This window comes from Chenopodium quinoa, unplaced genomic scaffold (genome assembly GCF_001683475.1).
Source record: "Chenopodium quinoa cultivar QQ74 unplaced genomic scaffold, ASM168347v1, whole genome shotgun sequence".
Taxonomy (NCBI): Eukaryota; Viridiplantae; Streptophyta; class Magnoliopsida; order Caryophyllales; family Amaranthaceae; genus Chenopodium; species Chenopodium quinoa.
In genome coordinates this window covers 249083-266621 of record NW_018745533.1, presented here as the reverse complement: position 1 = coordinate 266621, position 17539 = coordinate 249083, and the positions used below count along the sequence as shown (strand labels likewise).

General features: G+C 32.7%; 2 protein-coding genes across 2 annotated transcripts; one reads left to right on the top strand and one right to left on the bottom strand.

Annotated features, from left to right (window-relative positions):
* Window positions 1-5458: 5458 nt before the first annotated feature.
* LOC110715824 (acetylajmalan esterase-like) lies at window positions 5459-9242 on the bottom strand. Its single transcript, XM_021894438.1, has 6 exons — window positions 8936-9242; window positions 7690-7856; window positions 7099-7314; window positions 6616-6764; window positions 6269-6542; window positions 5459-5888 (listed from the first exon to the last, which is right to left on the bottom strand). Exons 1-6 carry the CDS (start codon window positions 9124-9126, stop codon window positions 5665-5667), a joined length of 1221 nt encoding a protein of 406 aa, XP_021750130.1. The 5' UTR covers window positions 9127-9242; the 3' UTR covers window positions 5459-5664.
* A 2792-nt stretch (window positions 9243-12034) lies between these two features.
* LOC110715867 lies at window positions 12035-13054 on the top strand. The gene has a single exon (XM_021894488.1). The coding sequence runs from the start codon at window positions 12035-12037 to the stop codon at window positions 13052-13054; it is 1020 nt and encodes a 339-aa protein (XP_021750180.1).
* The last annotated feature ends 4485 nt before the right edge of the window (window positions 13055-17539 follow it).

Genomic DNA, 17539 nt, shown 5'->3' with positions numbered 1-17539 from the left:
CTACGCAAAGTTCGACGGAGTCCGATCGAGTCCGAATCCGAGAGTATGAGCATATGCTTTTTAACTTGGGACAATTGTTTGCTTGTTTTGTAGCAAAATTTTCTTATGTAACTTAGTTCATAATTTAAATATGTTTACTTGGTATGACAATTTAAGCAATTATAGGTATATGACATTACAAAAGTAAAATAAAATAAAAAAATATTCGGATTATTTTAGAGGTCCGTATAAATGGACCAGATTCGGATCCGAAAATTATGAGTCGGATCGGATTTGGACTCGGATTTTTTGGATTCGGACTCGGATTCGGATCCGAGTCCAAGGTCCGTTTACTAAACGGATCGGGTTTGGATTTAGTCACATCCGACCCGAATCCGATCCGTTGCCATTCCTAGCAGTGGTAGATGAGAGCAATTTTGTTTCAAATATTCTAATCAATATTGTCTAATATCTGATACTTATAAACCAATATCTGACTATAATAATCTAATTTTTGACACTTTTAATCTAATATCTGATAATTATAATCTAATTTATGACAATTACAATCTAAAATCTGATAATTATACTCTAAAATCTGACTATTATAATCTAATTTTCGACAATTAAAACCTAATATCTAACACTAATAATCTAATATCTGATAATTATAATCTAAAATCCGACTATTATTATCTAATTCCTGACACTTTTAATCTAATATATAATATTTATAACTTAATATCTGACCATTATTATATAAATTCTGACAATTAAGAACTTTATTTTTTTCTGCTTGTGTGACTGGACTCATGTAAGTCCATTCTACACAATACTTTTTTCTTAAATAGTTGTTCAATTTCTCCTTGTGCAGAGTTTTAGGTGAATAAAATATGGAGGTAGTGGGGTAAGGTGGAAAAATAAAAAATTGTAAAAAGTTTAAGTAGTTAAGAGAATTGGAAGTGAGAGAATATGAAATTAATAAAATATGGTTTATGTAGGGTCCACTAGTTGAGATAAATGAATTAAATATTGTAAAAAACTTTTCAAACAAGGATGTGGAGCAAGTATTTAAAAATGGTCGAAAATGAAAAGTGGAGCAAGTATTTAAAAACAGAGGGAGTATTACCATTGTGCATTTGCGCACACTTTCTCTATTTTTAATTACTTACTCCGTTTCTCCATGTGCGGAGGTTTATGAGAAATTAGAGAAGTAATAAAATATGAAAGTAGTGGGGTTAGTAGATGAATAAAAAATTGTAAATAGCAAAAGTACTTTAGAGAATTGGAGGAGAGAAATCTAAAATAAATAAATAAAACGATTTATGTTAGGTTCACAAGTTGAGAGAAATGAATTAAAGATTGTAAAAGATTTCCAAATAAGGAAATTAAGCAAGTAATTAAAAACAACCGAAAATGAAAAATGGAAGAAGTAATTAATTAAAAACGGAGAGAGTATGTGTTTATGGATTTAAATTATGGTGCAAATATCTTTATATTATGCGTTACAATATATTGTATTTTTTTAGGATCATGGACTTGAGGGAAAAAAAAATCTAAATTAGTTGCAATATTTTTATAAATAGCATTTTTAGTAATCCCTGATGATATGTCCAATTTATATAGTGTTTTACCCCCGTCCCGTGGTTATAATTAGTAGTGTTTTTGGCTCTTTAGGGCCACTTTTATTACTAATTTGTGTTTTCTAGTGTTTTCGTAGTTTTGGTTGAGTTTTACAGGAAATTGCACTTTTGGAGCATTTTCCGGGGTTTTACAGGACACGACCATTCTTGAAGCCCAAGATCGGTGAAAGCCGGTGATTAAGGGCTCGGTATGTGATACCGGGGCTATTGGATCAAGTAATCAAGACCCGATTAGGAAATCCGGATTGGGCCGAGGAATCGAGCCCAATCAAAATCCAAGCCTCGAAGAAGAAGCCGGGCCCGATCGGGCAAGCATACGCCCGATCGGGCGGGCGCGCGCAAAGCAACATCAAAGAAGAAGCGCGCCCGATCGGGTGAGCGTAGGTTCGATCGGGCGTAGCATAACAGCAAGGGGCATAGTATAAAGGCGGGCCCGATCGGGCGCGTATTTTTCTAAGTACCTGATTAGTTTTGTTTTAGTTTTTGTTTTAGGAGTGTTTAAATACGAATTTTGTACGTAATTTTGGATTACCTTCTCTTTTAGATTTTCTCTCTCTACTTAGGATATTCTCTCTCTCGTAAATTCTCTCTCAACTTTGTTCTTAATTACATTCATTAATCGAGATTTCTTTTGGTAACAATTTCTTCTCTTTTAATTTCAGTTATCTTATTTAATTCTTTCATTATGTCTTGCTTTATTGATTTGATTAGTTTAGATTTAATTATGCTTGAGTAGTTTTATTTCTAGGGTTTATGGGGATCTAATAAATAATATGAAGGGGTAAATATGTGATTGTTGATTATCAATGCTTGGTTAATTTCCTATTGATTGATTTAATACTATGCAATTAGGTTTGGCCAGATTTAATTGTATGAGTTTAGCAATATTAATTCGAGATTCGACAGATGAGAATTGATGTTTAGGCTTAGTTTCAATAGGCGGACTAATTTAAAAATGGTTAAGTCGAGATTCGACAGATGAGATTTAATACTGGTAAATTAACTCTGTGATTATAATACGTAGCGAATGCCCTTTATAATTTGATTAATCAATGCTTGATGATTGCTTATTATGATTTGCCCTGGAATATTGTTTATTAGTGAACCTATGCCCTATGCCTTTTATATTAAATTTTTCCCTACTTTATTTCCTCCGATCTTATTCTTCGTAGTATAGTCTTTAATTACAACAATATTGGTTACCTTGATAATTTAGATTATAATAATTAATTAGGAGTTGAAAGACTTGTTTCCCTGTGGATTCGACCCAACTTCCCTATCTGCATTAGTTAGAGGACTTAGGTAATAATTTTGATTAGGGGATACGACTTTACCCTGTCACCTTTTGGATGACCCATAATTGACCAATACCGAATAATCCTGACAAAGTAACTCCGGTCACACCGTCGTGTCATCTTGAAAATTTGTGTTTTATAAAATTTGTTCTTTTTATAAAAAACTTCTTATTTTAAAAGAGTGATTCACTAAGTACTTTTGGGGAAAAAACACACACATAATTAAAATCACACTCACATATTATTTTCTCAAAAAAAGAAAAAAAAAAACTCACATCTCTCATATATTAACAAAGTGTATATATATATATATATATATATATATATATACCCGGTGAGAATAGGTTCATATGTGAGAATTCATACTTATGTGAGAACTGATCTATAATTTAGAACACATGAGTAAAAATTTAGAACATACGAGTAAAAATTTAGAACATGCGACTCAAATTTAAATTTAGAACATATGACTAATAATTTTGAACATGTGTGTGAGCAATAATGTAGAACATCTGATTCAAGAATTAGAATATGTGAGTAAAAATTTTTAAAAAAATGCTTTATGAAATTTAGAACATATGATTAAAATTTAGAACATCTGATTTAAAATTTGGAACATGTGAATAAAAAAATTTAGAACACTTGGTATAAAATATAGAAAATGGAAGTAAAAATATTGAACAAGTAAAAATACAGAACATGTGAGTAAAAATTGGAACATATGCTTTCGAATTTAGATTATATAACTAAAAATCTTATAACACTCACACGTTTTAAAATTTAGAACATATAATAAGTTAAAATTTCAGAATAAGTCATTCGAAATTTATAACATCTAACTTAACTAATTTATGGTTTAGAACATGTGAGTACTAATTTAGAACATCTGATTTAATTTAGAACATCTGGGAAAAGGTTTAGAATATCAAATTTAAAATTTAGAACATACGAGTAAAAATTTAGAACATAAAAAGTGTTCTCACATAAGAAAATTTCTCACATAAGAAAAATTCTCACGAGAGTCGCCTCATGTATAATAACTACATAATTTCCAGTTTGACTAAACACTTTGAGATATTCCTTCAAAAAAGAAAACACTTTGACATATACTGTCATGCACTATTCACATACTCTGTTTTGACTAATTTCTACGTTTTTATGGTTCATATAGGATCTTGTTAGATCCATCTCAATTATTTATAGTTTCATAATACCAATTCTATAATTATTTTCTTAATTAGTAATTCAAATTTTCAAATAATGCATTGATAAGCGTGAAATGAGAATTGTTGCAATTTGATTAGAAAAGTGTAAAACAAAGGAAGTTCGTTTTTAATAATATCGGATTTTTTTCTTAATTAACTAGTGATTAACATTATGTATTGGCAAGTATTAAATGAAAAGTGTTTCAATTGTAATAAACTGGAGGAAATACCTCCTTTGTTTCTTAATAATTGCATCAAATTGACTTTTTCCGATCAATTATTCTTATATCAACTTTACCTATGTTTTGATACGTACTAATACATATAGATAAATGTAATCGGTTTAATGGTTGTTGAGTTAATCTCAATATATAATTTTTCAATAGTTATTAAAGCATACTTATTAAATATATGATGGTCAAAATAATGCGTAGCCTTATGTGATATGTATATAGTTAATCTGATGCAACTATCAAGAAACGGAGAAGGATAAAACTAGGAAATCAACTATTTTCAATAAGATCAATGTGACTAATCTATGGCAATGTTTTTCCTTTTTGAAAGACAAACAAGGCTATAGAAATCAAACGATAAGAAAGTAATTATTATTTTTTTGTTAATGGTTTTTAAAACAAAAATGATTGGTTTAAGAAAGAGTTTTTAAATTTTGTTAAACACAATTTACATGATCAATGCGTAATTGATCGAATATGAAAATTTGCTAACGTAAGTATGTAACCAAACAAGTTAGTAGTTTATTGGTGAAGATACACCATATAATTCAACGCCAAACTTTAGAGAATTGAATCATGTAGTCATAGATCTTGCCCAAAATCTTATTGACTTGTACTCATAATTAATATTCTCAAGTACTCTAATTTAGGGTGTGTTCTGATTTATTAAACTGAGCTGAACTGAAGTTATTGGAGCTGAACTGAACTTATTGAAGATGAACAACATTGAACTGAATATTTTATGAGAGAAGGAAATTAAAAACTGAATTTAACTTATTGGAGCTGAAGTGAACTGAATTGAAAATAAGCCGAAGAGATCAACAGGCCCTTAGTCCATCAACATCATTCTAACTAAGAAAGCAATTAATAAGGTTGGACTTTTAGCTAATTTGAAAATTGACCTTTGCTACAAGTTAGTTCAAAAACTCACCAACTTCGCTAGAAAAAGTCATGCCAGAGTAGAACATAAAGCAACCAGGCCACATGTGCAGCAAATCATCATATTATTCAAAGGGGGAAAAGCACACTTTGGCATGCTACACAAGATTCATAATTAGAAAGTGTTAGTTAAATAGCAATTTAGTTGGTTATACACTTGTATGTATAGAAATATGTCTATTATCATTACATAATTGTTACAATCAACTCATGTACAATATATATTCATATAATTCAATTCCAAAACCCCAATTTTCTTTTTAACAATTTTGAAAGGGTTTCAGTACAAGTGTATAGAAAACCTTCTATATTCGAGGACGACGATTCAGTCTTTTAAAAGCATAACTTACAAGATTCGACATATAGTAATTCAAGTTGTAGAGGAAATGATGGAATACAGATTATGTTTTACCAACCATTTTGCCATAAGTTGATAAGCATGTTGAGTCAAATGTATTCCATCCCAAAAGATGCTTTGATTAGGATGTTCACATGCAACAACCCCATCATTTCCACACATTCTCTTCATATCAAAATTGAACTCGTTGTTGCCAATACCACAACATACCCTTTGAGTTGCATCTTTATCAAAACCTACAGAAAAAACAAAAATAATATGTTTGATAAATAATATATTTACATGCAAATTTGTAAATTAAAGAATGTGACAATATATGCCATTGATAATATAATCCTAGGTTTTATCCCCCCGGCCCCTTAATTTTAATACCACTCAGAAGAGATAAAAATTTAAAGGAAAGGTTCGGCAATGAAACTTCATTACCATGAACATTAGAGTGTACTTAATCTACAAAATTACAACTTACGCCTAAGTCCATTCCGTTATTGTTAGTAATTTTCAACAATCAAACATGCAATTAATGAAATCTCTTTAATTTTTTTTAGTTTCTATTTTTAAATATCATCATATATAATACAAAGTGATTCAATTTATAAGAAGCACATAAACTTACCTATTGAAATTGCATGCTTGAGAATTTCATTGAAAGCTGAGAAATAGTCAGCGTACACAATTGTGACATGAGGGTGATCTTTCTGAAGTTCTCGAATAGCTTGTTGCAATTTTTTGTTATGAAATTTTGCAAACTGATTAAAGTTTTTTAGACATTGAAGTTCATTATACTTTCTTGAGTCATTTGTTTTATACAATGCACGATAAATAGCCATGCAACCTATTGGGAAATTTCCGGGGACAATTATTCGAATGGCACCAAGATTAATAACTTCCTGCATGAACAACACAAATTAAAAAAAAAAAAAAAAAAAAGTTAAAAAAGAGAAGGTTTGAGGAGTTATTCACCTTGACACTATATTTTATAACTTGAACAACTTCGGGCACCATTTGATACCCTTTTGAAAAATCTTCTTTTTGAAAGAATGCCCAATTATAGTCATTTCCTCCAATTTCGCCCATCATAAAAAGTGAATTTGCAAGTTTTCCTTTGCATTCTGTACAAAAATATAGAATCAGGCAACAACATTAGGTGTTTCACGCTTGTCAATGCACATTTTATATTTTGAAAGTTTGTAACAAGACTAAATAAACAACTTAGATTTCACATGACTATAATATAATTAACATTCTAAATGTTGCAAATAAAATATTAAAAAAAAAAAAGAATATATATTCATTGTTTCAACACAACGGCCTACACACAAGCAAGAACGTAACTCTTCATTCTTTGAAAATGTAATAATTTATGCAACAAAACTATGCAAGAATTATGAAAAAAATTCATAAGTGAGACTATGGTATGGGGTAAGTACGTTTGACATTATGTACCTGATTCAGTAGAACAAACAGATTTAAGATGAGACTTAAACCAATCGAGTTGCACAAGTAAAGAACTATTTGTAACATTTGATGTAGCAATATTTTTCATTGCAAAAGTTGAAGTGTTGAGTGCAGGAGCTCCAGCAACAGCAAAGTTTACTCCATGACTAAAATTACCGTCTTTTTTAAGGTATGGATCGAGGAATGGCATGTTCAAGAACTTGGCTGCATCGATTAGAACCAATAACTAGTAAGAATTGAAAACTCGTGGAGGAAAAAAGATACGATAGTGTATGATTTCACGTCACACTAATCTTTTTTCAAAATATATTGCGCCAATTTAACTTAATTAGTGATGGATCTGGTAGCATGTTAATACTCGTTGTGTAATAGTTAGGAGGATCATTCAATGCTACTCCTAACTATTGCACGAGTACTAATTAACCTTGTTACTTGTATGTTATTATAATCAAATGGTTTTAATCTTATGAATATGAAAAAAAAAAACAAAAAAAAAATCCTTAAAATAATTCAAAATCTTATACGAAGTATATATATATACGAGTAGTTGAAAATTGAGATCAAGTAAAGCGAGCTTACTTAAATAGTCAATCATAAGAAGTCCGTCAGAAGGACGACCGGTTGGTGTACGGAAGAAAGTTAGCCCATATGGTAGCTTTGCATACTTGAAAAGAGGATTTTCATGTATCAAATTTCCCGTATCAGAAATCGAATCTCCGAACTGATAAATGGCTTTGATAGATGTTCTTTAAAATGCAAGGATTACATTAATAATGTCATCAAAAAATTGGAGTTGAAATCAAAACAACAATCAATAGTATAATCAACAACTTTATGAAGTTTTAAATTTACCACATCATTATTTTTTAAATTATGTGATAATTAAATTGGTAACAAATTCAACCGTACACACTTGGCGCATATTCTATACCGAGTACAATTTTTTGTAGGGTAATGCATGATATATGTAGCCCTTTAGGACTAAATATAAGCATTAAATGTACTTTTTAAAATGAAATTAAGTTGGGAATTTATAGCAAAATTATACATAAATAAGTGTAATTAATGTTAATCTACCATTAATATTACGTATTTCCTTTTTTAACTTCATACACATTTACTGTATCATTTTTTTTAATGTAAAATATACGGAGTAAAATTCATCCTTATTTATTCCTTTGTACGTTTTTTCAGGCATCAATAATTAACTATACGAAGTGGGTTAAAAAAAACACTATACAAAGTACAATTCATTTTTTTGTGTTAAAAAAATAAATTGCAATTCATCTTTATTTATTCCTTTTTACGTTTTTCAATCATCAATAAAGTATATGAAGTATGATTCATCTTTATTTATTACTTTGTATGTTTTTTCAACAATTATTTATTGCTTGCTTTTTATATACGGAGACACGGAGTATATTTTTTAAAAAAAAATTTAAATAATCTCCAATTTAATTAATTTTTTTCGTCATCATATCCAACCTATATACCACGTATGTACGTTTTTTTTTTTGGACACAATACTACGTACGAATATAGGTTGCATCATTTATTACGTATTAAAATGACGTAAAATATGCCATAAATTTTTCTAAAACTTGAGGCAATTGCAAGATATCTTAACATGTATCACGGTATCACCCGAGACAAATTTATTTGTCGTCTGTTATTAAATTTATCAAATACAAATATGTCACCGTTGATTAAAAAAAAGGACAATTTATCGTATATTACAAAGTATGAAGTACTCCGTATATATATGTTCAATTTCTCAATAATTAAACTAAAAACACGCAAAAATAATTACTAGAGAAATAAGAACCTGGATAAAATGGAAGCATCTTCAAGATCATGGATATCATCAACGGTGGAGAAAGCATCAGAGGATTGAAACTCTCGTGGACCGTCCGATACAATTCTGATAGGATTGTTTTCGGTGAAGGTGGATGATAAGGATACCACTGCGAAGCAGAGGATCAAGGCTGCTACTAAGGAGAATATTTGAGCACCCATTTTTTATGTTTTGGGAAATTAAAATACTAATATTGGAGAAGATATATATATAAAGCATATGTTAGTTTTAAAAATGGAGTAATATATAATGAAAAAAATAGACGCATTATTTAAAAGAAGTTGAACTAATTATGAATTAAGAATAATAAAAGGAAAATTTTGCAAAGTTTCCAACCATAAGTTTTAATTGGTGGGGACATGGGAATATATTGGTTGTGTTGAGAAGTCACAAACAAATACGGATTTTGCAAAGTTTGGACAAAAAATTCAATTTTGTTAAGAAAATGTCAAATGAAGTTCACATGAGTTTGGAGCACAATACCTTATAGCTCATCACATGAGCTATATTTAGGACAATAATTTGTATATAAGTACAATTATGTAACATACTTTATGGGCAATATTTGCCTATAAATAAGTTCACTATCTTGTGAACTAGTTGAGTAAAAAGAAAAACCGACATTCTCTAATTGCTCTTTTGCTCTCTTCCATCTCCATCATCATAAAATATACAATATCATAGTTACCTCTTAACACGTTATCAGCACCAGTTACTAGTCAGGTATATTTATACCTACTTCTCAAAATTATAACAAATAAATACTATCTACTTCTAAATGTTTTGAGGAGTATGCTCTATAATTGCCCATATTTTGGTATCCTCTATACCAGAAACTCAAACATTTATTATATCATATATCTCAAAACAACGGTGAAAAATATCCTTACTTATGAATTTATTACTATCTTGCCTTGTTTTATTTATGTTGGTATCTTGGTTTATGTTTGATTCATACATGTTGATATTACATACTCACCTTCTATGTAAAATTTAATTTTAGTAATTATAATTAGGCCAAATTAGAAAATAACACCTGCAAAAAGACCCGATTTTGATTATAACACCTTAACATTTCGAAATTTTATTATAACACCTACAAAAATCCCAAAATTTTGGTTTCACCACCCACTAACGGATTTTTGGATGGAAACCGTTAGTGGGACCCACTAGGGACACGTGTCAGTTGTTTATTGGCTTAAAAATAAAAATTAAAAAAAATTAAAATTAAAAAAAAAAAACCCCTAAACTCTAACCCAGCCACCAGCCCCACCACCGCCGACCGTCACTACACCGCCGGAGACCCCCCACTGTCGTTGGATTCCATTCCTTCTCCGGCGAAACCACCGGTCGTCACCCCCACCAACATCAGCCCCCCCGTAAATCCCCTTCCCCCTTCCTTCTCCCCGAAAAATCACCCCAACCCACCACAACCCTCCACGAAAACCACCTAGCCCCTTCGCCTCTTTCAGACCCACAACCAAACCACCGTCAACAACCGCTACAAGCACCAATCGAAATTTCGCAGGTGGTTCTCCGTCAATTTCAGGCGTCAAACCGGAAGTTGTCTTAGCCAAATTCCGGTGGTGTTGCTTCGCAAAAACCGGCTGAAATCGTTGCGAAATTCAGCAGATTCGCAGGTGGTTCTCCGTCAATTCGCAGGTGGTTGTTCGGAAGATTTCGTGGCTCAAGAAACGGGCTGAAATCCTGCAGAATCCGGTGAGTTTCGTCGGTGAAGTTCCGGCGATTTCACTGCTCAGGAAACCGTCAATTGCAAGCGTTAATCCGGAAGGTTTTTCGCTGCTCAACTTCAGGGCTGGGCTGGGCCTGGTATCGCCGGATTATGCGAGGGCAGGTGATGCCGGCGGCTGGGTAGGTGGTGCCGATGGTGGGGCTGGCTGGGTTAGGGGGTTAGGGTTTTTTTTTATTATTTTTTCTTTTTTTTAAACCAATACACAGCTGACACGTGTACATGACGGGCCCCACTAACGGTTTCCATCCAAAAGTCCGTTAGTGGTTGGTGAAACTAAAATTTTGGGATTTTTGTAGGTGTTATAATAAAATTTCGAAATGTTAAGGTGTTATAATCAAAATCGGGTCTTTTTGCAGGTGTTATTTTCTAATTTGGCCTTATAATTAGTAGTAACTTTGCATGCATATTATTAACTAGATTAACAAAAAGATGCAGCCTTTTTATACTTATTATTTTTCTTACTTTTACATACTTTTTTGTGTTTCTTTCCGTTTTCGAACCCATGATCTTTTATAAATATTAGGGCTCTCGGACCACTATGGCTTGCATTCCCAGTGTGATAACCTTTTACAATTATAAATATATATATATGGACCATAATTTTATGCCAGTACGTTAGACTATTATATGATATTTTTACAGTTGTACAGAACAGTAACGGATAAACCTACCTCTATAAAAGACGGATTTTTCCCCCAATTTCACCACAAATCCTTTATCTCTTCCCACTTTTTATCCAAAAATCACCTAAAAATTTTTTTTTTTTTTCACCCCCTTCTTCTCCGATATGTTCCCCGACGACGGCAACCAAAACACCCACAACTTCACTTTTGAAGAAGATTTAAGGAAGATAAAACAATATTTCCTTCTAATTACGACACTTGTAGTTCTATTAGTAGAAATATTAATTTTTGTCATTATGTATAAGTAAAACTCACTTATTTTGTCGTTTTAGTATATTAAAAGTTTGTTTTTGTTTTATTATGTTGTTTGTTGTTATTAATCATCATTGTATAATATTACCGTTATCATTATAATTATTGTTACTACTGTCATTGTTGTCGTTTTGCTGTTTTTTTTTTTTTGCAACTAACATGATTAATTTTGTCTAATCATATAATTACTCACAATAATAAACCAAGGGGGAGAAAAGACTATATTATTTATGGTTTATTATTATTAAATTTAATTATCACGTGTCTTATTAACTTAATTATAAATATGGAAGAACTAAACATGTGAGTTGTACATATAATTTGTTATTATAATCTAATTATCACGAAATTTGTTGTAGCTAAAATGGGAGACCTTATGAAATGATGAATTTGAAATCTCAAGGTTTGGAGCACACTGTTAAAGAAAATAAAAGTCCCTCTGGTCAAACAATTGATGCTACCTCTTCTGCAATGATGGTTGAAAAACCTATCACTGAACAAGATAAGGCAAAAGCCTTAGTGTTGTTAAGGCATCATTTACATGAAGGCCTTAAAACTGAGTACATGATGGTTGAAGATCCCAAAGAATTATGGGACTGCCTTAATGAAAGATTTGGACACCACAAAAGGGTGCTCCTTCCTAAGGCATTATTTGACTGGACAAATTTACGGTTCCATGATTTCAAATCTGTAATAGATTACAATTCAACCATACATGAGATAGTATCTATATTGAGATACTGTGATCATCTAGTCACCGATGAACAAATGATTGAAAAAACACTCACTACCTTTCACGCAAGCAACATACTGTTGCAAGAACAATATCGTGAAAGAGGTTTTAAGAAGTTTAATGAATTAATGAGTGTATTGCTTGTTGCGGAACAAAATAGCGATCTTTTGTTGAAAAATCATAATCTCAGACCAAGTGGGTCTTTGGCCACTCATCATGAGGCAAATGCAACAAGTTCTTATCCACTCGAGGCAAATGCTGCACGAAGAGGTGGACGTGGAAATTACAATGGTCGTGGAAAAGGCCGTGGAAATTATCGCGGACGAGGCCGAGGACGTGGTAGAAACAATTTTCAAAGAAACAGTAATTTCAAAAATTTTGAAAAACAGAAAGAACAGTCATCTGGAAGCCACAAACAAACTCTTTCAAAAGGAAAAGACACATGTTACAGATGTGGCATGACAGGACATTGGGGACGTACTTGTCGTACGGCCAAACATTTGGTAGACCTTTACCAGGCTTCTGTAAAAGGCAAAGAGAAAAATGCAGAAGCAAATTATGTTAATGAAGAAAATGCTCCATGTCCTACCCTTGATGTGTCCGATTTCTTTATGGACAATGCTGAAACTGGGAATGATTTCATCTTTGGAGAAAATAACAATGCTTAATTAACCCATCTACTGATGTAATATATACTACGTTTTAATGAATTTTCTGATATGTATTTTAAATGATTAGTCATGTACTCTTAATTTCTATCATAAATAAAAGTTTGTATGATATTATTCTAAACTAATCTCATATTTATTTTATGAAGATATGGATATACCCGAAGTTGGTTCCGAATATCATTGCCTTTTGGACAGTGGAACAACACACACTATCTTAAAGGATAGGAAATATTTTTCACAACTAAAGTTGTTTCAGGCAAATGTAAACACTATCTCCGGGTCAGCAAAATTAATTGAAGGATCTGGAAAGGCTTGTATAATGCTTCCAAATGGAACAAAATTAATAATCAATAATGCTTTATATTCGAGTAAATCTCGAAGAAATCTCATAAGCTTTAAAGATGTACGCCAAAATGGATATCATCTAGAAACAATGACAACAGATCAAAAAGAGTATATATGCCTCACGGCAGAAAAACATGGCAAGAAACATATATATGAGAAATTGCCAGCATACTCTTCGGGGTTATATCGTATAAACATACGACCCGTGGAAATCAATATGGTATCTAACCAGAAGTTAGATGACAAACATTTGATTATTTTATGGCATGATCGTTTGGGACATCCAGCAACTGGGATGATGCAAAGAATAATAGCACATTCAGTTGGACATTCAATAAGAAATGTCAAAATTCCCCGATCAGATGAATTAACATGCTCTGCATGTTCACTTGGCAAATTAATAATAAGGCCATCTATGAACAAAATTGCTACTGAATCTCCAAAATTCTTGGAAAGAATTCAGGGAGATATTTGCGGGCCAATTAATCCGTCATGTGGACCATTTCGATATTTTATGGTTTTAATTGATACTTCCACACGATGGTCACATGTCAGTCTGCTTTCAAGCAGAAATGTTGCTTTTGCAAAATTACTTGCCCAAATTATCAAATTAAGAGCACAATTCCCAGATCATACAATAAAGAAAATAAGGCTCGATAATGCTGGGGAATTTACATCCCAAACATTTAATGATTATTGTATGTCAATTGGAATTGATGTTGAACATCCAGTAGCTCATGTCCATACACAAAATGGTCTAGCTGAATCACTAATTAAGAGATTACAATTGATTGCAAGACCATTATTAATGAGATCAAAATTGTCATCATCTGCTTGGGGACATGCTATAATACATGCAGCAGCACTAATTAGATTGAGACCTACAACTTATCATAAATTCTCACCACTACAACTTGTTTGTGGTAGAGAACCAAGTATCTCACATCTAAAAATCTTTGGTTGTGCTGTATATGTTCCTATTGCTCCTCCCCAATGAACAAAAATGGGTCCACAAAGAAGGCTGGGAATTTATGTCGGGTTTGAATCCCCATCTATAATTAAATATCTTGAACCATTGACTGGTGACTTATTTACGGCTAGATTTGCCGACTGTCACTTTAATGAAACAGTATTCCCAGCCTTAGGGGGAGAGAAAGTGGACCCACACAAGAAAGAAATAGAACTTATTTGGAATGCAACACAATTGTTGATGTTAGACCCACGAACAAATATGTGTGAACAAGAAGTTAAGAAAATTGTTCATTTACAAAGTGTTGCAAATCAATTGCCTGTTGCATTTGTAGACACAAAGAAGGTGACAAAATCACATATACCAGCAGAAAATGCCCCTGCACGTATTGAAATCCCAACTGGTAATGAGGCCATAGAAAATGAATCTCAGGCACGCAGAAAGCGTGGAAGACTACTTGGTTTAAGCCAAGAAAATTGAAAAGATTGGATGGAATAGAAAATGAGACTAATAATGTTCCCCCGTCAGAAGGTCAAAAAAGACCAAATGTGGATGAAAGTAAAGAAAATGATGATAATCCAAAAGGGGACGAACAAGAAGACAACCCTACGGGAAATGAACAAGACGTTCAAAACGTCGATAACAATGAAATTTCAATGAATTACGTCTCTACCAAGACTCATTGGAATAGGAAAGATGTTATCGTGGATGAAATATTTGCAAATTCCATCGCAATCGACATTGTGTCTGATGAAAATGATGTTGAACCAAGGACAGTGGAAGAATGCCGACACATGAGTGATTGGCCAAAGTGGAAGGAGGCAATGTTGGCTGAGTTGAAGTCACTTGAAAAACGAGAAGTTTTCGGAAAAATAACTCTTACACCAGCAGGTGTAAAACCCGTTGGATACAAATGGGTATTTGTAAGAAAACGTAATGAGAAAAATGAAATAGTTAGATACAAGGAAAGACTTGTAGCCCAAGGATTTTCTCAAATTCCAGGGATTGATTATGAAGAAACATATTCTCCAGTGGTTGATGCAACTACATTAAGATTTCTGGTAAGTTTGACAGTCACAAAAGGACTGCAAATGCGATTAATGGATGTAGTGACTGCGTATTTGTATGGGTCACTCGATACGGACATTTACATGAAAGTCCCCGAAGGACTAAAACTACCAGAAAACCACAAGCCTAGACAACTGCTTTCCATAAAACTAAAAAGGTCACTTTATGGATTAAAACAATCTGGAAGGATGTGGTACAACCGTCTGAGTGAATACCTTATGAGAGAAGGATTCAAAAACAACCAAGTTAGTCCCTGTGTTTTCATAAAGCGATCACAATCAGGATTCGCTATCATTGCAGTTTATGTTGATGATTTAAATATCATCGGAACCCCAAATGAACTCGAGAAAACTGCAAAATACTTGATGAAAGAATTTGAGATGAAAGACCTTGGGAAAACTAAATTTTGCCTTGGACTACAAATTGAGCACTTGAGTCATGGCATTTTTGTCCATCAATCAAACTATACAGAAAGAGTTTTGAAACGTTTCTTCATGGACAAAGCAACCCCAACCAACTTCCCAATGGTTGTTCGTTCTTTGAATATGAAAAATGATCCATTTAGACCCCGAGAAGAAAATGAAGAGATTCTGGGTCCAGAAGTACCATACTTAAGTGCAATTGGAGCCTTAATGTACTTAGCTAACAATACTAGACCCGACATAGCTTTCTCTGTGAATTTGTTAGCCAGGCACAGCAATGCATCAACATATAGGCATTGGAAGGGAGTTCGACACTTACTCCGGTACCTACGAGGGACACGAGACCTTGGTTTATATTACCAACCAAAACAAGATGCTGCTCTCATTGGGTATGCAGACGCTGGATACTTATCAGATCCTCAAAATGCCAAGTCACAAAATGGATATGTATTCACTTATGGCGGCACTGCAATATCATGGAAATCAACAAAGCAGACATTGACCGCGACATCATCAAACCATGCAGAGTTGATAGTCCTCTATGAAGCAGGACGGGAATGTGTGTGTCTGAGGTCGATGATCAGTAATATCCAAAAGGAGTGTGGAATGAACGCAATAACAAAAGACCTAACCATCATCTTTGAAGACAATACAACATGTATCGCTCAAGTAACTGAAGGATATATTAAGGGAGATAAAACGAAACATATTGCCCCAAAACTGTTCTTCACACATGATCTGCAAAAGGACGAGGAAATAAATATCCAGCAAATTCAGTCTTGTGAAAATCTTGCCGACCTTTTCACCAAATCACTTCCTTCCAAGAAATTTGAGCAATTGGTTCACAAAATTGGAATGCGACATCTTCGTGATCTATGCTGAAATCAGGAGGAGTATTATATGCACTGCACTCTTTTTCCCTTCGATCAGGTTTTTATCCCACTGGGTTTTTCCTGATAAGGTTTTTAACGAGGCAGTATATCAAAGCATATAATATTTTTCTTTGAAGCAACTCATACTCCATTTCATGCGAACTTCAAGGAGGAGTGTTAAGAAAATGTCAAATGAAGTTCACATGAGTTTGGAGCACAATAGCTTATAGCTCATCACATGACCTATATTTAGGACAATAATTTGTATATAAGTACAATTATGTAACATACTTTATGGGCAATATTTGCCTATAAATAAGTTCACTATCTTGTGAACTAGTTGAGTAAGAAGAAAAACCGACATTCTCTAATTGCTCTTTTGCTCTCTTCCATCTCCATCATCATAAAATATACAATATCATAGTCACCTCTTAACAAATTTCTTATTATAAGGGTTGGTGCTCAGGAATGGTTAGAAATGGCTTAGGAAAATTGAATATCATCAACATTAATTGTAGTCCAACATGATACACATGATAAAATGTTAAGCATTTTTTGTCCATATATACTCGTTTGGTCCCATTAGGCAATTATCGTGTTTTTTTTTTTGGAATTTAATTGCTGAGATATCCGACCTTTATTTTTTTTGGGAGGTAAAACAGTACATAGCCCTAATGTCTAAGCATTAAAAACACTTTTAAAAATAGTATTTCGTATAAAATTAGAAATTTATGACAAAACACGTGTAAATAAGTGTAATTGGTGTGTCCTAGATTCATACTAGAACCACGATGTGTTTTTGTCA

Bases quoted from the DNA above. Each gene is read 5' to 3' on its own strand.
- LOC110715867 (XM_021894488.1), top strand. From the start codon at position 12,035: ATGATGAATTTGAAATCTCAAGGTTTGGAGCACACTGTTAAAGAAAAT.
- LOC110715824 (XM_021894438.1), bottom strand. From the start codon at position 9,126: ATGGGTGCTCAAATATTCTCCTTAGTAGCAGCCTTGATCCTCTGCTTC. The intron at 6,765-7,098 runs GTACATAATGTC...ATTTTTGTACAG, and splicing joins TGTTTGTTCTACTGAATCAG to AATGCAAAGGAAAACTTGCA. The intron at 5,889-6,268 runs GTAAGTTTATGT...TTTTTTCTGTAG, and splicing joins CAAGCATGCAATTTCAATAG to GTTTTGATAAAGATGCAACT.